The sequence below is a fragment of the Sinocyclocheilus rhinocerous genome, unplaced genomic scaffold, assembly GCF_001515625.1.
Source record: "Sinocyclocheilus rhinocerous isolate Xijiao unplaced genomic scaffold, SAMN03320098_v1.1 scaffold779, whole genome shotgun sequence".
Classification (NCBI taxonomy): Eukaryota; Metazoa; Chordata; class Actinopteri; order Cypriniformes; family Cyprinidae; genus Sinocyclocheilus; species Sinocyclocheilus rhinocerous.
The window spans coordinates 1,370,612-1,394,475 of record NW_015652150.1 but is presented as its reverse complement, the minus strand read 5'-3'; the positions used below and the strand labels follow the sequence as shown (position 1 = coordinate 1,394,475).

General features: G+C 35.2%; 4 protein-coding genes across 4 annotated transcripts; all 4 read left to right on the top strand.

The window, feature by feature from the left end:
* The first annotated feature begins 1,046 nt into the window (after positions 1–1,046).
* LOC107713819 (IgGFc-binding protein-like) lies at positions 1,047–3,524 on the top strand. The gene is made up of 3 exons (XM_016519435.1): positions 1,047–1,120; positions 1,358–2,563; positions 2,803–3,524. Exons 1-3 carry the CDS (start codon positions 1,081–1,083, stop codon positions 3,237–3,239), a joined length of 1,683 nt encoding a protein of 560 aa, XP_016374921.1. The 5' UTR covers positions 1,047–1,080; the 3' UTR covers positions 3,240–3,524.
* A 3,088-nt stretch (positions 3,525–6,612) lies between these two features.
* Positions 6,613–8,231, top strand: LOC107713839 (ribonuclease P protein subunit p25-like protein). The gene is made up of 2 exons (XM_016519472.1): positions 6,613–6,899; positions 7,294–8,231. The coding sequence occupies exon 2, from the start codon at positions 7,310–7,312 to the stop codon at positions 7,958–7,960; it is 651 nt and encodes a 216-aa protein (XP_016374958.1). The 5' UTR covers positions 6,613–6,899; positions 7,294–7,309; the 3' UTR covers positions 7,961–8,231.
* LOC107713838 (uncharacterized) lies at positions 7,423–16,115 on the top strand. The gene is made up of 4 exons (XM_016519470.1): positions 7,423–7,501; positions 11,080–11,184; positions 12,335–13,555; positions 15,390–16,115. The coding sequence occupies exons 2-4, from the start codon at positions 11,145–11,147 to the stop codon at positions 15,800–15,802; spliced, it is 1,674 nt and encodes a 557-aa protein (XP_016374956.1). The 5' UTR covers positions 7,423–7,501; positions 11,080–11,144; the 3' UTR covers positions 15,803–16,115.
* Positions 16,116–19,721: 3,606 nt separating this feature from the next.
* Positions 19,722–23,864, top strand: LOC107713818 (CKLF-like MARVEL transmembrane domain-containing protein 7). The gene is made up of 5 exons (XM_016519434.1): positions 19,722–19,964; positions 21,702–21,878; positions 22,011–22,109; positions 22,379–22,460; positions 23,138–23,864. Exons 1-5 carry the CDS (start codon positions 19,848–19,850, stop codon positions 23,149–23,151), a joined length of 489 nt encoding a protein of 162 aa, XP_016374920.1. The 5' UTR covers positions 19,722–19,847; the 3' UTR covers positions 23,152–23,864.

The following is a 23,864-nucleotide window of genomic DNA, read 5'->3' as shown; positions in this document are numbered from 1 at the left end:
TAGGCAAATCAGGGGTTGTAGCCTTTTAATCACAGACACCTATAGACAAAACCAGGCAACAGTTAGCATTTTACTGAATTATAAATGTGGTTTTGCTTGTAATTTTGGATCACTTGTGCTGCTTTACAGATTCAGCTGTTTTCAATAAATGTTCAAATTCATAATCTGTTGTAAGTATTCACCTTTATTGCATCCTATCCATATGGGACTAGTTTGTGTTTTATTTAATGCGTGTGTTCATCATAGATGTGACCTGAGCATCACATGTGAGTGAACTTGTGTCGCAATGTACTCTGCTGTCTTGTTTTCATCACTTTTCATCAGTTACATTTGGCTGTGGTAATGCACTAAATACCTATAGCAAAATGGTTGCAATAACAATTGAAAACATGATTTTAAACACTTTGAGCAAATCTGTTTGATGTACAGTATGGTGTTTTATTATTAGGAATTGAACAGCAGAATTTTGCATGGTGAATGTCATTATAGCAAATCATGTACTGAAGTCTTTTGTTTAGCCAGGATCCTATGCAAATCTGAGAGAAAATCAAGCATTTTGAAAGTCAAATGTTTCTAAACTAAAATAAAGCCAAAGAGGTGATTTTTAGAGAGAAGAAGAGTACTGACCAAGACATCAGGTAAGAGATTTTGTTGTAGTTAGAGGTGTTAAGGTCAGCATAGCAGATGACTTCTGTGGATAATTGCTGTTCTGAAATGTGTCCTTTAAACGGTGTACAATTTCTGCAAAGAATATATATACATAGTTGCCTTGTGCTGAGAAATTTTTAAAATGTGAAAAATGCTTTTTTGTTTGTTTGTCTTGGCTGATTTTTTTTATTTTTTTATCTTTAGATATCTTTACAAGACATTTCTGACATTCTGAGGCTTCAGAAAATCTTTTTTCGTCATCAGTTTAAATTACTTTGTTCTAATTAGTTGCTTTATGACGGTTTTCTTTGTTGCATGTAATTAAAACATTCATCTATACACATTAACATGTACCATAACATATTTAGCAATCATTTATTTCCATGCGGTTTTTGTCTGTTCTAGTGCCCAGAGAAAGTTAAAGCCACAATCATGCTTATCTTTCTGCTCCTCGCATCAATGTTTCACCGAGGTAAGGGAAGAACATTTACTATATCTATGACAGCAGTTTGGATAAAAACAAATAAATGTAAATGTAACTAATGATAACTAATGGTTTCCCCCAAATTGGGCAGTTTTTGTGGGCAGTATTGTTGTTCCACCTGAAAAATGTTTTAGAGCTGCAAGTGATCTGGGATGCAGTATAGCCATTGTCAGACTGATGTGTGAGTGATCTCATGCTCATGTTCAGTGAACACTTTTATTTAAGGTCTTACTGTGGTGGGCTATGGAGACAACTTCATCACTGCCTTTCCAGAGAACATTGGTTTCTTCTATCCGTCTGGTACCATAAAACATCTAAGGGTCACGGCCCTTCATGACAACACTAACATCAAAGTCTTCTACAAAAACACACAGAAAGACCAACAAATTCCAAAGTCAGGGCAGACCATGAGTGTTGTGTTTCCAACGTCTGCTGAAATAAATCAACTAGGCTCCTCGATTTTATCTGTCAGAATTACCAGTGACAAAAACATCACAGTGGTTTCTATAAATCAGCGGGCAGGCAGCATCCAGTCCTATGTCGTCCAGCCAACGGTAAATCTCGGCACAAACTATTTGATCCCTTTGCTGGATTACCCAGAGTATCTTGAATCTTTCAACCTACCTAGGCTTGTCAGTACAACCATGAGATACAGCTCATTCAAGTTACTCATTATCAATGCGGTGGACAGTCAAAACGATGTCACTATAGTCAAGCAAACATCAACATCAGGTACTCACGAACAAGAGACGTTCAGTATGGATTCCTACCAGCTGGTCCAGCTTCAGACCAACGGTTCTGTTTTGAGGGTCAAATCGAGCAAAGAAATCGCTGTGATATTGACCCACCCATGTGTAGAGACTCAGCGCTGTAACTGTAACATGGTAATAAATCAGATTCTTCCCTCAAAGTTTCAGGGTCGGAGCTTTATCGTACCTTCCATCTTCAACAGTTCCGAGACCAAGTTACTTATGCTGTCAGAAAACACGTCCTCGCTATTTCACAATGGTAACCAGCTACAGGCTACTCCCTCAACGCTTCTGCCATTTTCAGACCTGCAGAAATCCCAGCTGGTAAATGCAACAGAGCCAGTGTCCCTCAGGCTTTTCAGTCCGGGCGTCATTGTGGAGTTGATCCCAGAAACCATGTTTTTTGCTTGCTTCCTGCTGCAATTTTCTTCAACAAATCGCAAGGCATTGGTGATCGCTGAAACAGACAGTAAAGATGATGTGCACACACATAGTGGTTTGCTCTCAGCATCTGACTGGACTGAAATCGCTGGCACAAACTACTCTTCGGCTGTTGTAACTATACCAGATCAAATTGCCACAATCTGGCATCCAACATCAAGGATTGGCGTTTATATGCTGGAACATATGTCTGCAAAAGTAATGTTTGGAGGCCCGGCTATACCAATCAATGAAAAACCAGGTAAAAGATCTCATTTGAAACGAATATCTATCTATCTATCTATCTATCTGTCTGTCTATCTGTCTATCTGTCTGTCTGTCTGTGTCTGTCCGTCTGTCCGTCTATCTATCTATCTGTCTGTCTGTCTGTCTGTCTGTCCTTCTGTGTGTCTGTCATTTCTAATAGACATTCTCAATTCAATTTTGAATGGCTGGTGGAAGGCAAAAGGTAAAAATCTGTTCATTTGTTCATGCATTCAGATCTTCATGGCTGTGTGTTAGTTCCTGGAGCATTTGCAATTGGAAAGGACCCTCTGACTTGGAAGAAGTCTCGTGAGTACTGCATGAATAATGGAAATCAGTTTGCCTGTCCTATAACTAAATCTGTCCTTAAGGACATGGCTGATAACCTGACCAAGGAGGATGGGGATGGCTGGATCGGTCTCCGCCGCAGTTTACTAACTACAGACTGGTACTGGCAGGAGGAGTATGAGCCCCCAATCTCTGTGAATTACATTAACTGGGATGAGGCGCATCCACTGGACGTTTTGAAGGGCTTATGTACTTCAGTGTCCCTTGACCCTAAAAATGATTTCAAATGGCACAGTGCACGCTGCTGTGACGAAAAGAAGCCAGTCTGCTACAAAAGGCCAGCATACCTCAATCCTTCACAACAATTGTTGGAAATGTACGTTTAGTGCTTGTTAGTAATGCTATTCTTTAGGTTCATTAAGTTCATATTTGCATAACCACCTGCATATCTGAGCTGTTAGATTTATTTTATATACATGATAAAATTATATAAGGTTAAGGTTATATTAAGCAGTTGTGTTGATACCATAAATGTATAGAGGCATTTTGAATTCAACTGTTTTTCAACTTAGCTTAGACATTGACTCAAATGGAAGCAGGAAGTAGATCTGGAAGTTATGAATGCCACATCAACATTAAAATGTATATCATTAATAAAATGAACAAAATATTATAATCAACGTACAACTTTAAAGGGTTGTATATAACAAATTGTGTATATAACAAAATAAAATTGTATAAAGCATGACATTTAGAGTCAATCATGAGATATAATGCATTGTTTTTTTTATGCATGCAGTCCTTATTTGTTCCTTATTAAGTATTTATTTTCATTGCTGTCATACAGTGTTACATAGTTCTGTATGCTTGAACCCAAACCATCTACATTTAGGCCTATAACTTTTGAAAACTATAAGATTTAAAGATATCTGTTGATTAAATGAAGAAATTAGCTTTCATAAAACAGGAAATTTCACCAGTAACATGCAAATCTGCCACCTTTATGTTCCCTTGTATAACACATTATGTTTTGATAAAATATTCTTCACTAGAGGCAGTGTTGAGTGCTTTTTGTGCAAATTATGCATTCTCCTAAATGCAAATTCTCATTGACCAAGGCAGGATAGATGTGGGTATTTATAAAAGCACTAATCTGTTGGAAAGCTACTTTACAAATATGCATGCAAAACAACTATATGACATACTGTACATTTAGGCTACTGATGGCTGAATAGTGAAGATCAAGATTTTGTCCCTTTGCAGTGTTTCAGTGGTATGGATGCTATGATCAGTGGTGTCACTAGACCCTTTTTACTGGGACACGAGCCCCAGTCAAATATTAGGGTAAGATGGGCAAAGATGCCTCTTTTAAGAACAATGTGCATTTACTTTTAAACTGTAACAGATTGAGATATAAGTTTAAGATGATCATGCATTTTGTTATTAAAAGCAGGGCAGGTGATTTGGTTAAAAAATTTTTTTTGTTATGCTGGTTGAAAGTCTCTTGACATCCTGATAGCAAAGTTAAGTGGTTTTTATTGTAGGCTATTTATATGTATTTATATAGTCTGTGGAAGGCGTAGGACCATAAAAGTTCGTCCAATCATATAGACTGTCCTACCTGCCTGTCAATGTTTGTATTTGTTTGCATACCTCCATTGCAGGGAGGGTGGAAATTATGCTTTCAAAGCTAGCTTGCTATTAGCCTCTCCGAAATCGCCTACCCTACCTTTAAGGGAAATAAACAGAAATATTTGCTCATTTGGTTGCTATAGCACAAAATGTAGTAAAATTATTCAAAAAGGCAAGAAGCCCCTCTGCCTTGTTTTAACAATTTTGTTAAATAATTGAATAACGGATGACAGACAAGACAGAATCCAAGTAAAAGAAATTAATCTGAGAGGTAAATTTATTCAATGGCTTGTACTTCTATGCAAGCATATGAAAGTTTACATATTTAATTGACTATATTTTAATCAAAGATATGTCATAATAGCAACACTATGATTCAGATTAATTTAATAAAAAATATATAAAAACAATAAAAGGATAAAAATATTACCTCTTTTTTCTTACTTCAAAATGAATATCTAAAAACACTGATGTCGCCACAAAGATCACTATTTTTTTAAGAGAAATTTGATAAATTAACCTCAAAACTGTTTCGACTGACTAAATCTCAAAAACTGTTGTTGATATTCAGATAAAATGACAAAATTGAAAAAAAGACTAATGTCTATGGTCAAGAGGAAAAAATAAGTTTGAGGGGTTATCGTGCCCCTGGGCACAGGCCCACACTGGGCCCCGAGTTATGACTTACTGCAGGGCCCCCCCTTCACAATAATGATATACATATAGCTTTAAATAGGATTTTTAACTTATCAAAATTTTTGATACCAATTTCAATATCACACACGCATACACAAAATAATAATACTAGGCTAAGTAAAAACAAGCTTACTGAATACAAGTAAACAGTCACAAATTGAACTAAGATACATAAGAAATCAACCTATTTAAAAAAATTCAAGAACTGACTAAGAAATATTATATTGTATAAAGTAAATGTGCAAATAGACTGAATAGTCTTCACTCTATAAATTCAAAATACATTCATTCTTATTTATTTTACAAAAGTGATTCAGTCAAGGACAGTGAGTGATTTTCTTTCTGATGTTTGATTTACATTATTGACGCAAATGGCAACAGCAGCTATATTAGGCTGCTTTAGAGGAATAGTTCACCCAAAAATGATAATTCTGTTGTTGTTCTAAACCTGTATGAGTTTCCTTCTGCTGTTGAACGCAAAATAATATATTTGGAATAATACTGGTAACCAAGCAGTTGCTCGGCCCCCATGACTTCCATAATATGAAAAAAAAAAAAAAAAAAATACACTATTGGAGTCAATGGGGATCAGAAACTTTCTGGTTACGAACATTCTTCAAATTCAAAATATCTTCTTTTATGTTAAGGAGAACAAAGAAATGCATACATGTTTAGAACAGCTTGAGGCTGAGTAAATGATGACAGTATTTAAATTTTTGGGTGAACTATCACTTTAAGATCTCATCTACTACTACACATGCTTTATCTTTAAAAACCCTCGTCTGATGGTGGAGTTTGGTTTACTGACCTAATAACTAAGCAGTTTCCCTCATAAAATTTCAGCAGTCATGTCTATGTTTTCTATCAGTTGTTTAGAATCAGAGATAACAATTCGAGAAAGAATCACTATCGATCTATTCGGTCAAATGGGTTTGTAAAAAGTTTGAAATTGTTTGGGATTCACGTTGATTCATTCAGACAGTTCGCTCATGCATGGAATCGGCTGTGACACGTTCCTGATTCTGAACGCTTGGTGGCGCTGTGTCCTAATAAATAACTCTTGTTGACGTTCTGCGCTGTTACAACATTTCTTTTAAAAGGAGCAGCAGAAATGTAAAAATAAATGAATTTGATAAGTAATTTGACATCTTAAAGTGATTATCCTCCTCGTGCCATCTGTGGTCATTGCTTGAACTGGCCTGTTATTGCACAACAAAATATTAAATAAATGCATATGATTAATGCATAAGTGAAAAATAAAGTAAAAATAAAGAATATTAATAGGCAGAATCGATAACTTGAAAAATTAAGTTACAGTATATGCCAACAAGACGTGCTATTTGCACTTAGTGTAAATAGACACTCCGAAATGTTTTCTTTGACTCGCTCGGGCCCGTGCCCATCATGCCCATTGGATAATCCGGCCCTGAAACTACACTTCCCATGAACATGTGCGGCACTTTACGGCATATTGTCACATAATCGACAGCGTACGTCACACGCTGTTACATGTGGATTGTGTGAATTGTAGCGTAACATTTTAATTTCGTAAACTGTGTCGTTTTGGTTGTAGTTAACTCAGTATTTTAAAAAGACTGTCGAATTTCAGAGGCCGCAGTTTATTCATATGGAACGACAAAAGCCCGCATTTTTCAGAAAAACAGCTGCAGATATCTGAACCGGTTAGCCAGATCGCTACTTTAACAAAGGACGATAAAGTAAGTTTGCAATACATTTAATGTGCCACTCTGAATAATAATGCTGTTTTCGAATGATTAAATGTATATTTTAAATAGAGAACACATTTTTGTAATAAACTATTCATTTAAAACATTTAAGTCACTTACCCCGAGCTGTCATTGATGAAAATCACCCTTGTTCAAGAGTACACTGTCACAAAAATGGTAATTTATGAATTAAATTTAAAAAAAAAAATGGACCTGGGTGTTTGGTCTTTGAAACCAACATACAAAATAGTTGGTAAAGAAAACACACTTTACCAATTGGTCTTATACTGGTACAGTTAAAGATTTTTTTAAGGGGATGTTTTTGCAAAACAAACTACTCATACACAGTCATTAGATTTGCCTTTTGTCCTTTTTAATTTCACAGGTAAAGGCTACATGATATGGAGAACTATAGAAAAGCACGTACAGTCGAGCAGCCCTCCCTGTGTCCATTCCCCGACCTGCCCAGCGACACTCCAGAAGTTCGAGTGAAGGATGGCAGCAAAATCCGAAACCTCATGAGGTTTGCTTTAAGCCGTATGGAGGAGAAAACTGCCTCCGCAGATCATCCAGGCCCTCATGAAGGCCCAGAGGTGAGCGTTGGGTCGGGGGAGAATCTGTGCCGTCAAATCGTGTTCACGGGTGTGGGTCAGAGCGTGGCTAAAGCCATCACATGCGTGGAGATCATGAAACGGCGTGTACACGACCTACACCAGCACACCAAACTGGTCTATCGCACAGTTCAGGAGGTCTGGGAGCCCCTAGAGCCTGATGCCGGGTTGGACAGTCTCACAGTCAGCAGAAATGTACCCAGTATATGGGTTCTGCTCTCCAGAGACTCACTTGATAAGAACCAGCCGGGTTACCAAGCTCCAGGTTCTTTTGATGCTTTGTGGGCTCAGGCTCTCAAAGAGGAAGCAGCAACTCCGAAACATGGACAGAGAAGGAAGAGGGGTGGAACAGGGACTGGAAGGACAGAAGGGGCTGGGAGAGGAAAGTGTCCACGCAAGCCACGAAAACCTTTCGGTCATGCTGGGGGTGGGCAGGATTAAATCAGTGTTGCATCTTACTGCCATAGCTTGGTTCATAATGAGTATATTTTCCCTTTTGAAGTACCATATCTTGAGAATGTCTGTCATAAAAATGGGAGTTTTAAAGGGTATGTAATGACAAGTCCCTTTATAGCTCACCTAAAAATAAGATTCTGTCTTTATTTATTCACCCTTAACTATTTCTGTAAATAAATGAGACTGACTTCAGAAAAGCCTCACTCTAAATTTCTCCATTGAACTATTGTGCCAAAGAGACAATAATTTTTAAACATCAGCATGTTTTTTTCCATTAAAATATCTTACTGGAAAAACAGTTATTCTGTAGTTTTTTTTGTAGAGATGTATTGATTATATATGCTGATGTTTTTCAGTAGATATGGTATAAATTGTTAAAAAAAACTGTGTTAGAAAAATACATATTTGTCCAGATTGGTGATCATATGTAATCACTGTTGAAATATATGTATATATATCATTTAAAAAAAAAATTTTTTTAGGTGAAACCGGTGGATTTTTATTGGTGCTTCAGGAAGAAATTCAAACCATGAAGCAAACAAACACCATACACTTGATATTTGTTTTATGTTTTTGCAGATTTGATAAACAGAGTAAGTGCCAGGCTAAGGTTTTCATGTCAGAAGAATGAAGATAAGTAATGTTTAGCCACTAACCCTTTCCATTGTTTTATGCAAAGGAAAGGAAATTGTGTATTTTGAATACCAAATATGTCTGTGCAGAAAATACACAAATGTGGCCTTGAAGGGCTGTGACCAAACGCCAGTGTTTTTAAATGGCACAGCTCAGAAAGTCTGAAAGCATGCAGATTTATTCAGTGGCATAAAATGGTCTTTAATATGACAATATCGCTTATCGCAATTATTTCTGGGGCAATATATCGCACAACAAAAAGTTGTTATCGTGACAGGCCTAGATTGGGTGTTATTTTTTGATATAATTCAGTTGAAAAACATATGTTGTTTGCTCAGATTTTAGGCATATCAGCAGCAGTGGAGAACTTAAGTCAAAACTTGAAACAAATTTCATGCTTTCCCACCACAGACTGCTTGTCAGAGTAAAGTACAAAGACAGTGAACGCTTGAGAAAAATATGGAGCTTTATGTTGTATATTCATTAAGAAATTTCTACTTCGTAAAATTCAGAAAAGAAATTCAAACAATATAATTGAGGGTTGTGATGTGTAGATATACAAACAATTATCAGTTCGGTTGCTGATGAAATTGTAACACTGTTTTCCTTTGAGGAAAATTGACTGTTTTGGAACTGAAGTATTTTGAGTGAATAAAGTGTCTTACGAAGGTTTTGGTGAATTTCTAGATCTGTAATATGAAACTTGTTGATCTTAAGACACAAACCTTTCTAGAATCGTATGCAAAACCACATGGGGAGAAGAGAGAGGAGTTTTTGAATGTCAAATGTTCTTTTACTGAATGAGCAGTGAACGCACGGCTTATTCTGTTCAGATAGAGAAAGAGTGCTGACCACGATAAGGTAGGATGTTTTATCGTTTGAGGCAGTGAAGCAAACAATCTCATTTATTAATTTATGTTTGAATTAGGTAAACTGTAAATATTTCTGAATGTTCTCCTTAAAAGTGATCTTTGGGATGCAGGCATAGCACTTTATCAATATTTAGAGTAGTATTTTTCTTTAGAATAGAATTTTTCTAATCTAAGCTTAAGCAGAACAATTGGTTGTCTTTATAGACCATTGCAAAGTCTGTAGAAATTTAATAACAAGAATTTAAGCAAATGACAAATCAGTGGAAAAGAACTCTTGTGGTTGCTGTTGATTAACTTCAACTGATGCATTTATCTGAAAGAATCAAAAAGATTTAATACAACCTCCTAGATATTAACTAATATTTGTTTCTAGTTTTTAGTGCACTTTGTATGAAATTCTAAAACCTTTTAGTATTTAATATATGTGACCCTGGACCACAAAACCAGTCTTAAGTGTCAATTTTTCGAATTTGAGATTAATACATCATCTGAAAGCTGAATAAATAAGCTTTCCATTGATGTATGGCTTGTTATGATTGGACAATATTTGGCCGAGATACAACTATTTGAAAATCTGGAATCTAAGGGTGCAAAAAAATCTAAATATTGAGAAAATCGCCTTTAAAGTTGTCTAAATGAAGTTCTTAGCAATGCATATTACTTATCAAAAATTAAGTTTTGATATATTTATGGTAGGAAATTTACAAAATATCTTCATGGAACATGATCTTTACTTAATATTTTAATGATTTTTGGCATAAAAGAAAAATTGATAATTTTGACACATACAATGTATTTTTGGCTATTGCTACAAATATACCCCAGCGACTTAAGACTGGTTTTGTGGTCCAGGGTCACATATGACTACTCGATGTAGGGCTGCTCAACACAATTTTATAGGCTGAAGAGTAAACTATTAATGTTGTTCATCAGGATTATGTTTTCTATATTCTTGATAGCTATAGTAAAAAAAAAAACAATTTATTACTTTTTAAAATTTGTTTCTTGCTTGTGAAATGTTAATTTAATTTTCAGTGCTTTCTGAATCTGAACACATCTAAGGACATTAGTGTCAGTAGATGTACTTCTGAATGAATTGTATGTATTTGAAAGAAATTAATACCTTTGTTCAGCAAGGCATTAAGCCGATCAAAAGTTACAGATATTTCTAAAGTTACAAAAAAATTCAGTTTCAAATATACGCTGTTCTTTTAAACTTTATATTCATCAAAACATTTCTGAAGAATGAAGTAATGGCTGCTGAAAATCCAGCTTTGCTTAGGAATAAATTACATTTTAAAATATATTAAGACAGAAAACAGTGATCTTTAAATTATAATAATATTTCACAATATTACTTTGTACCATATTTTTTACTCATCCCCCCACACAAAAAAGAGCAACTTCAAATGAAAGACAAAACATATTGAAAGCAGGTATTTTACATAGTATTGTTTCGAGTTTGACTAACTGTAAGAAGAGCTTCCTCAGTGGAAAATATGGTTTACTGTTGTCTGCATGTGAATTTTGTATAATAAGTACTGGATCAACTAAGCGTTTTTAAAAATAATTTGTCATTTACTATTTTTTTTTTGGCAGCTTAGTGCACAGCAACTGAAACCAACTTCACACAAGGTGGAGCTGCACATACAAAATACGCAGTCATGTTGGCTGTTCTTTTGACCATTTTGATGTTTAGTCAAGGTAAATAATGCATATAGACAAATCTCTTTTGTTTTGAATTATTTAAAGGAACACTCCACTATTTTTGAAAATAGGCTCATTTTCCAACTCCCCTAGAGTTAAACAGTTGAGTTTTACCGTTTTCGAATCCATTCAGACGATCTCTGGGTCTGGCGGTAGCACTTTTAGCTGTAGCTTAGCATAGATCATTGAATCTGATTAGACAGTTAGCATCTCGCTCAAAAATGACCAAAATGTTTCTATATTTTTCCTATTTAAAACTGGACTCTTCTGTAGTTACATCGTGTACTAAGACCGACGGAAAATGAAAAGTTGCGATTTTGTAGGACCGATATGGTTAGGAACTATACTCTCATTCTGGTGTAATAATCAAGGAACTTTGCTGCCGTCAGGGCTGGATTGGTAATCAGGCATACCGGGCATTTTCCCGGTGGGCTGACGCACTTAAGGGGCTGACAGAAGTTTTTTTTGTTTTTTTTTGTGCCGAGGACCATCACATAAGGTAAGCGAGCAGCCAGTGGCCCATTGGTTTGTCTCCTGTATTGACAGCGTAAACATCCAATCACAATGCACTATAGACAGAGCGATGAAGTATTTTGCTCCGCCTATATAAAGATCGCTTCACCCCAACTTCTTCCTCGTCGGCTTTTCCCACGTTTTCGTGCCCCCTCAGATTTCTGAGCCAAGTGGATTTTAAATTCAGCTTCCAAAAGACAAAAAAATCGCCGAATAATATTTTTACAACTGTTTAACTCTAGGGGAGTTGGAAAATGAGCTTATTTTCAAAAATAGTGGAGTGTTCCTTTAATATAATTACTAGGGATGCACCAATACCAATTCAAGACACCAAACATTTTGAACTTTTTTTTTATTATTAAATTGATTGTACTCAAGTCCTATCCTTGAAATTGCTGTTATAAATATTGCAATTGGCCATCTTTTTTATCGTTCATGTTTAAAAAATGTGATGTTCTCAAATTGGTTGAAATTTTAAAGTGCAATTATGCCAATATATTCAGAATACTGATGATTATATTGATACAAGATACAAGTAATTACCCTGTTGGTGCATCTGTAGTGATTATCACTGGCTGAAAATTAGTTTGAAATTTGAAACGAACATGATTATTAGACTGTTGAACATTCACAGGGCTTTCAATGGACAATCGTGGGACGAGTTTCATCACTGCATTCCCCGAGAATATTGCTTTTTATTATCGGAAGACCTTTAACCTATTCAAAATCACTACCCTTCACCCAGACACTACGATCAATGTTACCTATATGGCCAGCGGCAACGCCACCACAAATACAAGCCTCGCAAATGGAACCGTTTGGACTTTGAATTTGACGAAGGAGATTGAAGAATCCCAGTTTGTGTCTTCCAGTAAGACGTTTCGAATCACCAGTGATAAAAACATCACAGTGGTTTCTGTGAGTGGATGGAAGGGGGGATTCCAGTCTCACGTTGTCCAGCCTGAACAAAATCTGGGAAAGGTGTATCATGTTCCCTCTTTGAATTACACCAAGATAGCCGTGTCCTTTAACCTTATGATGACATCAAATGTCAGACTCCTCCCTTTTAGGCTGATGATTATCAATGCAGTGGGCATGGACAACAATGTCATCATCAAACAGGTAGATGAAAGAGGTCAGAGCCAAGAAAATACAATAATGCTCCATCCTTACAATCTTTACCAGATTCAAATTAATGGGACGGTGAGAGAAATCAATGCAGAGGACAAAGTGGCTGTGATTCTGACCCATCCGTGTTTTGACAGCAAAAACTGCTCATGCAACATGATTCTGAACCAGCTCCAACCATTTGTGTTAAATGACAAGACAGACATATTCCCCATGCCCCCCTTCTTCAGGGCCAAACAGCTACTTGTGACAACAAATCAACCCTTCAGGGTCTGCCAGGGTTATTTTACTACTTGTACTAATGTCATTGTACAAAATTCTTCAGACATCCTGCCATTATTACCAAATTTTATGAATGGGGCCTCACTTATTTCTACTTCCATGCATGTTTCCCTTCGATTAGTTAGTCCTGGGCTCATTCTAGACCTCATTCCGATAAGCATGTTCTCTGGGTGCTATCTGGTAGATTTTAATTCCTCAAGCAGTGGGGCCTTGGTGATTGCTAATACACCCAGCGTTGATGGTGTGCGAATGAACGATCAGCCTTTGCCTTCATACATCAACTGGACCGTTATGGATGACACAGAGTACTCTTGGGCTCTAGTGGTCGCAGAAAGGTTAAGCACAATCTGGCATCCTTCTGCAAGGATTGGTGTATATATGTTCGAACGCTTGGAGTCTAACAATACCTATGGGAGCGCAGCAACAGTTATAAATATGGACCCAGGTTAGTGTTCGTGTTGAAACAATTGTGATGTTTAACCGTAATTATATTCTACACATATTTGCTACTATATTTATGTATTTATATGTACGGGATACCCTAATGCACGGCTACCTGCCCCCTTTAAATCAGAAGTAGTTTTAAGAAGTTTCAATCTGAAGTAGCCTAACTAAACACAGCTTTATTGTTTGCAGAGAGAGAGGTGCAGACGCAGGTAGCCTAACTCACACAACTGTTATTTCTCTCTCTCTAGATCGATCAATAATTAATTCAAATAAATGTGGTCTTACCGCACTATTTCATCTCTGTGTCTGATTTGAAGGGGGCAGATAGCTGTGCATTATCCCTTACATATAATTATATTTATATATGATTTATATTATATATAAATGTATATTATTATATATTTCTTAAATATATACATGTATGTGCATGTATTTATATATACACATATAAATATACACAGTACACACACATATTATGTAAACACAAACTTTTATTTTGGTGTGATTAATTGTGATTAATCGATTTTATAAGCCATATATATAATTAATCACACCAAAATAAATAATACTATTTCAGTTCTTCTGCTTTAAAATGTTATGTTTATTTCAGTTTATTGCAGTTTCTTTGTAATTAATTGTGCAGTTTACTAGCAACTTGAAAATGGTTTCCACATTTTTTTCAGTGTAGAAGATGATTATATTCTTCAAATATTTACTAAATATTTACTATATCGTAATAATAATATACATATATGATATATATATATTTCTTTGTTTATAATATACTCTTTATTTGTAATATATATAAAGATTATAGTAATTATATAACTTTTACACAGTACACACACATATTATGTAAACACAAACTTTTATTTTGGTGTGATTAATTGTGATTAATCGATTTTATAAGCCATATATATAATTAATCACACCAAAATAAATAATACTATTTCAGTTCTTCTGCTTTAAAATGTTATGTTTATTTCAGTTTATTGCAGTTTCTTTGTAATTAATTGTGCAGTTTACTAGCAACTTGAAAATGGTTTCCACATTTTTTTCAGTGTAGAAGATGATTATATTCTTCAAATATTTACTAAATATTTACTATATCGTAATAATAATATACATATATGATATATATATATTTCTTTGTTTATAATATACTCTTTATTTGTAATATATATAAAGATTATAGTAATTATATAACTTTATATATAAAATATGATTATATACATTTATATATATACCTTTTTAAAACATTTTTTAAAATGAGATTGTTTTGCTGTTGCTTTGCTTCTAGCTTTTGAGTTAAACACAAACTTTTATTTTGGTGTGATTAATTGTGATTAATCGATTTTATAAGCCATATATATAATTAATCACACCAAAATAAATAATACTATTTCAGTTCTTCTGCTTTAAAATGTTATGTTTATTTCAGTTTATTGCAGTTTCTTTGTAATTAATTGTGCAGTTTACTAGCAACTTGAAAATGGTTTCCACATTTTTTTCAGTGTAGAAGATGATTATATTCTTCAAATATTTACTAAATATTTACTATATCGTAATAATAATATACATATATGATATATATATATTTCTTTGTTTATAATATACTCTTTATTTATAATATATATAAAGATTATAGTAACTATATAACTTGCTACCCCCTTTCTAGTGGCTGACAGTATAATAATTGACCGCTTAGTCAGGTTAATTGGTAGCAGTATGATTATAAATAACATTTATAAATAATAAATGTGTTTTTTTTTTTGTCTTTTTTTAAACAATCATGTATAATACTAACTGAATATTTGTTTGTGTGTGTTTAGATCGTTATGGCTGTCTGGTGACTCCGGAGATGTTTGTACTTGGTGAAGATGAAATGAGCTGGTCCATGTCCCATGAGTACTGCACGGAAAATGCTGATCTGTTTGCCAGGCTCAACAATAGAAGCAGCCAGGATAAGATGGCCTCAAACATGGCAGTCATAGACCCCACGGAGGGCTGGATCAGTCTGCGCCGCAGCCTGTACTCAACAGAGTGGTATTGGCAAAACGAGGACAATTTCTCATCCAATGTGGACTTCACTTACTGGGAGAACGGACAGCCTGAAAGGCCGGAGAAAGGCTTGTGTGCCACAGTTTCCCTGGATCCCAACAAGAACTTCAAGTGGAAGAGTGCTCGCTGCTGTTCTAAAAAGAAACCTATTTGCTATATCGAACCAAAATACCTCACCTTTTGAGATACTTTGTAATAAGCAGATGTCTTAATTACAATACTTGTAAAGGGATCTCCAAAATGTCAATGTTTAATTTTTTGCTTTCAGAACTGTGTTTAGGGATCAATATAGATTGGTTTTACTTTCATAATTAACATTTATCTGTCTATACATAGTTAGGCCCCTATATTAGACTAGATTTAGAAAATGTTATCTGGTGGGCAATGAAATTGATCTAGCAATGTAATTAGCAGTGAAAGAAAAAATTGTACTGCAAACTTTTTAGTTTAAATAAGACTATTAAAAATTAGTAAGTGGAGATGCATTTTGAGGTGTATCCAGGCTAAGATTTAAACAATGATTATTATCAAAGAATGTTAAAATAGATTATTAAAGAATGTTAATAGAACAACAATGAGTCCTGTTGACTTTTTTAAATAATGTCGTAAGCTTTATTTTATATTACTTTTTAGCCCTTTATTTTAAAAATCTTTAAAGTTATAAAATGGTACTGCAAGAGTCAAGTTGCAAACAAGTTCAAACTGACTTCAAAATTATCACAAAATCTAAATTTAAGATTTAAATCCTCACAACTGGTCTTTTTCTTGAATGATTCATTGGTGCATGTTATTTAAGAAAAAAAAAAGCAATGTTTGCTACTGCTTTTCTTTTATTTTCTAGAAAAATATCAACAATGTTGACTTGAAACTGTCAGTTGAGAAGACCGAAATGGTTATGATGTTTTGTAAGTACTGGTGGAAATAAATAAGAAATCAGTCCTTATGAATCAGTGCAGTAGATCCCAGTTAAAGGCAGATTTTTTTTTTAAATTCTTTATATTTTCCAACCCACTGATTTTTTTTACTTCATTTGCAAAACTTATTTGACAGATGAATGCACAAAGATAAAGATTTATATTTTTCAGTTAGTTATTATATTAGTTGGTATATAAGTCACTCTGTGTTAAATTGTCCAGTCAGGTCAGACAAAGACGGAAGTCAGAGTCTTATGGCTCACTTCAGAAGAAGTTTATTTTAATCCTTTGTATTTTTAACAACACACATGGGACAAGAAACAGCTTTGAGACCAGAGTGTTCTGATTATGTGAGCATGACATTTGTGTCTTTTCAGTGCTCCACGCTGCTAGCTCTGACACTAAACCTCCTCTTGATCACCCAAGCTCCCAAACCCAGAGCCAAAAGCAGCTTGGTACTCCACGCCAGAGTAAGATGCAGCACAAGGAGCGACAAAGAGCTTTTTGCGGTTGACCTCTCTGAACTGGGGGGCAAAAGTTAGAGCGTGGCTTGATCCTTCCCCAAAGAGTTTGAAGCCGCACAGATGTACTGTCGTCCAGGTTTCAAGTCCAGCAGTTGGCTTGAAGCACGGTATTGCCCGGTAGTGTCCTGAGAAAGAGGGAATGAAGTATCTCCCTTCTGAACACCATCTGGTTCTATCCATTGAACGTCAGGAAGAGGGGAACCCTGAACATGACACACGGCTTTGAAGCCAGATGCTTCAGTCCCCTCAGCTGACAAACTTAGGATTCGTGGTGCAGCTAATGAGCAACATAAAAACTAGCCTGTCAGAATATAAGAGTTGGCTCTCTATTAGAAATTTGGAATTTGAATTGTATAGGCCAAACCCCATTGGAATTTGAATTGGTATGATTGGAAAATGACAGGAAGTGAAATTTACTGAATTATAACAGAGCTCTGCAGGAATAAGTTAAACTCCTGAAATTTTTGCACTTTTGGTCAATTTTTATTATTTTTTTGGTGGTATTTCAAGCTTTACAGGTCTTGAAAAAGGCAGTTGAAAAGAGGTTAAATGGGTCTACAGAGATTGTTTAAATTAAAGGGGTCCTATTATGCTTTTTCACTTTTTCAACTTTAGTTAGTCTGTAATGTTGCTGTTTGAGCATAAAAAAAGATCTGCAAAGTTACAAAGTTCAAAGTCCACTTCAAAAGGAGATATTTTATTTAACAGAAATCACTTTTCAAAAACTACAACGAACGACTCGTTTGGACTACAACGCATATTTTCCGGGATTTGTGATATCACAAATATCGACGAATGGGACGAGACCTGGTTGAGCTGCACTAGAGAAGGCAACGAGTGTTATCACTAAGTCGGAGACATGCTGGCTTTCCCAAGGCAGACGAATTTAGAGTGGTTACTCGCAGGGCGGCTATGGTAGGGGGCATGACATTTCCCGACCAGGCGCCGAGTGCTGCCAATCACAACACACACTGGCCCAGCTAACCAATCACAGCACATTTCGTATTTCAGAAGGCGGGCCTTCATTTGATACAGGAACTATTCGAGCCGTTCATGCCAGACTGGGGAGAGAGGTGTTGTAATAATGTAAAATATGTGAAAAAGAATGTGTTTTTCGAACAAACTAGTATGAGAGCATGTTCTAGTACACGCCCAAAACAAAATCAAGACTTTGAAAAAGAGCATAATAGGACCCCTTTAAATGCCGAACGGAAACTCAAATACTCACTAGTCCACTTTCACATCCTCATTGTGATGCTCATGCTCTTTCAAACTATTCTAACTAGATTTTAAATGATGATTGAAAGAGTTTTTGAAAACTTGGTGATGACCTTTAAGTCATGTGACCATGGTGTGGTTTGTTTATACCTTTTTACTTCTACTGATTTTGTTTAGGCTTCAAAATTAATGAATGTTGTGCTCATTTGTGAAGATTATCTTGAACAAAACGTGTAAGAATCATAAACTTTTGTTTTACACAAAGCTTATTTTCTGTAATAATCAAAAAGCCAGTGGAAAAATCCTGTTGGGTTTTTGTCAGAGGAAATAGGGTGATGGAAATTTCTGGGTTGGCCTACAAAAATATGCCATCTCTGCAGTGCTCTATTCAGAGAAATTCGACAGCCATTCAGAGAAACTACAGTGCTTTTCCTGAAAGATGAATATATTAATTAACTTCAAAATTTATAGGTGACATTTCAAACATATTTGTCTATAAGGTCTTTAAAATGTTCAGGACTTTTTAAATGTAATTCACACAAAGCTTTATCAAGCCTTCATTTAAAATTTGTCTTGACAAACCTTAATTTTTCAGTTAACAATTAAGCTTATAGCCGTTACGGAAGTGGTTCCATCGCCCGGACCTCAGTGGGCGCTTTCATCAACCAGCCGTCGTCATCTTTGGCTATAGCTAGGGAAAGAAGTTTACAAAGCTTAAAAAAGTTCAAAGCAAATTTATCAGTTCTATTGAGTTAATCTATTCGAACTCTGTTTAGAATTTTCTTCCAAGACTTTCCCAGACTTTTACTAAAGCAGCGTGCATCCATTGCAGACGTTCTGGATTTATGATTCAGTATGCAAAGAAAAAAGATATTCAGATATTGCAGTGCATCAGAGGTAAAAAACGATATAAATACTGTTCAGTTTCTTGCGCAGACCGATCGTTTCGTGTCTTTACACATCAATGTCCCGTCACGAGCCGCAGGGTTTAATTTGGTTTTGTTTGTGTGTTTTTTTGACTCTCAAAGCCGTGATTCCAATTCACTTACATTATATGACTGACAGACTGCAACGGTTTGAGTTAAAAATCTTCGTTTGTGTTCTACTGAAGAAACAAAGTCACCTACATCTTGGATGCCCTGGGGGTAAGCAGATAAACATCAAATTTTCATTTTTGGGTGAACTATCCCGTTAACACTTGTTATCACGTGATATCTGTTTCTTTTCTAGGCGCTGATTCAGATGGACCAATCACATTCGTTTTTGATTACTGTATGGTAATTTTTAAAAGTCATTGTATTTGAGATGTGTATGGTGTATTTTGCTTCGTATTTCAGATATATGTAATTATAGCAAATATGTTTACATTTATTTTCGTGTATAAATGTTTTCAATGCTTTGAATGGAGCCTATTTGGGGATTTTGAGCCTCCACACGCCCTTGTTTTATATCCCGTGGAAAGTCACACCCTGTTGTAGTTGACGCTTCTCCTGACTCAACTGCTGGTTCAATGTGAGCGGTTTTAAATAAATATTATCTTAATTGTAAAGTTCCTCAAATATTATATACCAGAATGCCTCACACTGTTGTTACTACTACAACCACAACAACAACATCCACCTCGGATGGAGGATTTTGCAACACCGGTTATGCGCGTTCATTTCAAGGATTACTGAAAATCGGCCAAGTGGTAAGAGAAAGTTATACTTATATCAAATTTATTTTATGAAGTAAACGTAGACGAAAGTATAGAATCCTTAATGTAGGGAAGATCAATGGTTTAAAGATGGTAACTGACTGTTTTAAACCACGACGCTACATTGACCGAGTAACGGAACTCTTCACTAAACTTTCCATGAATAGGCTAACGTTACATTTATTATGCACTAACACTGCAGGATACAGTAGTCAGTGCATTTATTTACAGCAGCAAGTCTAATATTTCTTTTGGGGAAACGTTGGACAAAAGTCTTCGAGAAGTTACACATGATTTTCAGTGCTGAAAAATGCTGAAACGTAAACGTTACTGTAACATGATATTACCACGTTTTTTGTTTGCTTGTTTGTTTTTACATGCATTAGGCCTATGTTATAATGTTTTTGGGCAGTAGCCTACCATGTTATTCTTTAGAAGATAAATCTGAAAACTTCTGCTAACTAAAAGTTTTAATTTAAATGTACACTAAAAAAAACTATCCCAAATCCCAATCCCAAAAGAATGCTGGATTAAATACCATGGTAAATGAATATGATAATCATTCAGTAGCTATCATGGTGTATAATCACAATTAGGCTTATCTACTTCATCAGTTCAACAGGAAACAACAGAGTTCACAGGAAAAAGACACTTTTTTGTGTGTTTGCATAAATTACTCAACCTTTTGTTAAACAGCTGTTGATTCTGAAGTGGGAAACACATCATATTTTAATCTTAAACAGTAATATAGGCCAAAACAAACAAATCCTCAAAATAAAGAAATTAAATACTGTCTTTATTAACTACTTCAATAACAGTAGTGTTTTGGGGTTCAGAGTGTGGTTTAGGGTGTGTGTAGAAGGTGATGACAGGCAATGATAATTTGTTAAGACTCACACACCCCGGCTGCTCAGGAACAGCCGGCTACTAAAATGGTTGCAGTGATGAGAGAGATTTAGAGAGATTTGCACTGCAACATGTGGGGCCTCTGTGTAAAAAAAGGGGGTTCACCACAAAACCCACCAAACCCAAAGATTATAAATTCACCAGAAAAAGATAGAAGATAAGATAGATGATAAGTGGTTTGACAACAGAATTCAACAGGAAACAGGTTCAATAGGAAACACCAGTGTTCACAGGAAAAGAAACTTAGTATTTGCATAAATTATTTAACACTTATGCAACAGCAATTCATATTGAAGTGGGAAATGCTAGCCCTAAACAAATATGATTGCAAAACTTAAAATAGTAATACTAGAGCAATGTTATTGGTTTGACTTGATTATTTTGAAAATATTAATCATGCATATATTTTGTGTTGATTTCTAATGTTTATATTACACTAAGAAGCAGAAATAGGACAATAATTGCATTTTTAATAATTTATTTTAAAATATTTTTTACATTTTAACATTCTTAATTCTTAAATATGTTTTTAATTAAATTTTTTAAATATTAAATAAAAAGTTATTAAAAATCAGACACTTAAAATATCAGAATCATAAACATGTCACAACTTCTAATATTACTCAAAAAATTTACAGAAACTCGTTTCTACTTGTTTTATTTATCGAGTTGAATTATCTTGTTGAAATCTTATTTAAGTTAATCCAAGGTTTTACTGAGCAAAAGCATCACTACTTTGTTCTATGTGTCAAACTAAAATATTAGTATTTGCTGTGAAGTGCACAAGGGATTTTTAAATGAAAATTACTACCTCTAATTTTGCAGGTGATCCTCCTGATCGCTTTACTTTGTGTGCACTATGAGCATCGGCGGATTGAATACTCTGCCTTCCACTACTTTGAGGTGGTCACTGCATGGTTTCTCATCGTCTTCTCAATCTTCTTCCTCATGCATTTGTTTCGACTTCAAAGCAAAATCACATGCATCAACTGGACATTGACGGTAAGTGGTCACAGTTCACATTTCACTTACGCATCTTCTCACCAAAGATCATGGCATTAAGTGTCTTTTGTAATCTTTCAGAAAGTTTATGCTGCTTTTTCATCTCAAATTGGCTCTTTATTGCTTTCACAGGAGTTTTTACATTATGCTGTGGGAGGAATCCTGGTCTTTATCGCCTCAATAGTTGTAGCTGTGAAGAGTTATGGGGTCTCAGCTTTGATCGCTGGATCTGTGAGTGCCTTTTTATGCTTGCAATATGTGCAGTGCATGCTGCTGACTGGCCAGGGAAATGCACAAAGCTTTCTTGTGTAGGGATGAGAAAGCAAGAAATGTGAACCGTTACTGTTGCATTACATTCTGTTATTGGGCAGTGCATGTACAATTCTTATAAAAGGTCTTTTAGGCATCAAAAGCAAATGACATTTCATGTTTAGTAATAAACTTTATGAATATAGAATGTTGTTAATATGTTACTAATGCCTGTTTTTACATAAATGCAGGTGTTTGGCTTTATAGCTACTTTTCTTATTGCGATCAGCATATGGACTTCTTATAAGGTCACATGTGGCTCTCAACCAACTGGTGAGTCTGACCCCGTTTTAACCATGTAATTTGTAAAATATGAAAGCAGTGAACACATTTTAAAGGAATAAAAATTACAATTTTTAATTTGCTGAAAATTCACCCTCAGGCCACCCAAGATGTAGATAAGTATTTGTTTATTGGAACAGATTTGAAAAAATGTATTACATCACATTACATCATCACCACCAATGGATCCTCTGCAGTGAATGGGTGCCGTCAGAATGAGAGTACAAACAGCTGATAAAAACATCACAGTAATCCACAAGTAATCCACATAATTCCAGTCCAACCATTAACATCAGAAATCAGTATTATGGATTATGAACTTGTATTTTAGCTGGAAGCAACGATTTGAAGTTAAAAGTGTCTTGAAGATGAATTTGTTTATTATAAATACCCAGTTTTTCACTTCACAAGACATGGAGTCTGGACTGGAGTCGTTTTAACTTTCATTCTGACGGCACCCATTCACTGCAGAGGGTCCACTGGTGAGCAAGTGATCTAATACTAAATTTCTCCAAATCTGTTCTTATGAAGAAACTAACTCAGCTACGTCTTTGATGGCCTGAGAGTGAGTAAAATTTTAGCAAATATGAACAAGGGTGAACTATTCCTTTAACAGAAAGGACCTGTTGAATTTCATTGCATAATCTTCTGCTAATTCTCTCTTGAAGGTGCTGCAGTGTAACTGGATGGAAGAAACTTGTCTTATCAGCTGGAAGTAGCAAGAAAAATTCTCAGTTTGTTCTGGAGAGATGATGAGTTCTTTAAAGACATTAAAGGAACATTTTTGGTTGTTTTTGAAGGTGCTGTATATGCTTCAAGAGTGGATTTCTTCATCAAAACTTGAGTGCCTCAGTCAACTTAATCGGCTGGGATCAAACTCAGAATTTTTCAGGAGTAAGACTGGTTTATTATAAGAGTGGAGTTTTGGTATATTTGTCAACAGTGTCTGAAACTAAAAATGGCCATTTATTCAAGATAATTTTTACATTATTTATTTGACAGTATATTGCGTGATGCGGATTTGATTCAGTGCCTGTGATCAAAGAATATTTTGGTTTAAAAATGAGATGTTCAAGAAGAACTGATGCTGACCCACAGTATTATTATTACAGGAGTTGAAGTGAATTTTTGCTTTTCCCAGTATCTCTACATATGATATTATGATATGCAACTGTAAAGTTTGAAGAATGTATTTTTGGCTTTCTAAATGTAAGTCCCTTTGTTTTATATACACTGTGATAAAAAGAAAAAGTCTCCTTATGTTGTGTATATTGTGTTGCGTCTTCATTGATTCAAAATCAGAATTTGAATCAGAACAAGACTTTTACTCTTTCCAAATTTTCCAAACATTCCAAACCTGTATGACATGCTTTCTTCTGTGGAACCCAAAAGAGG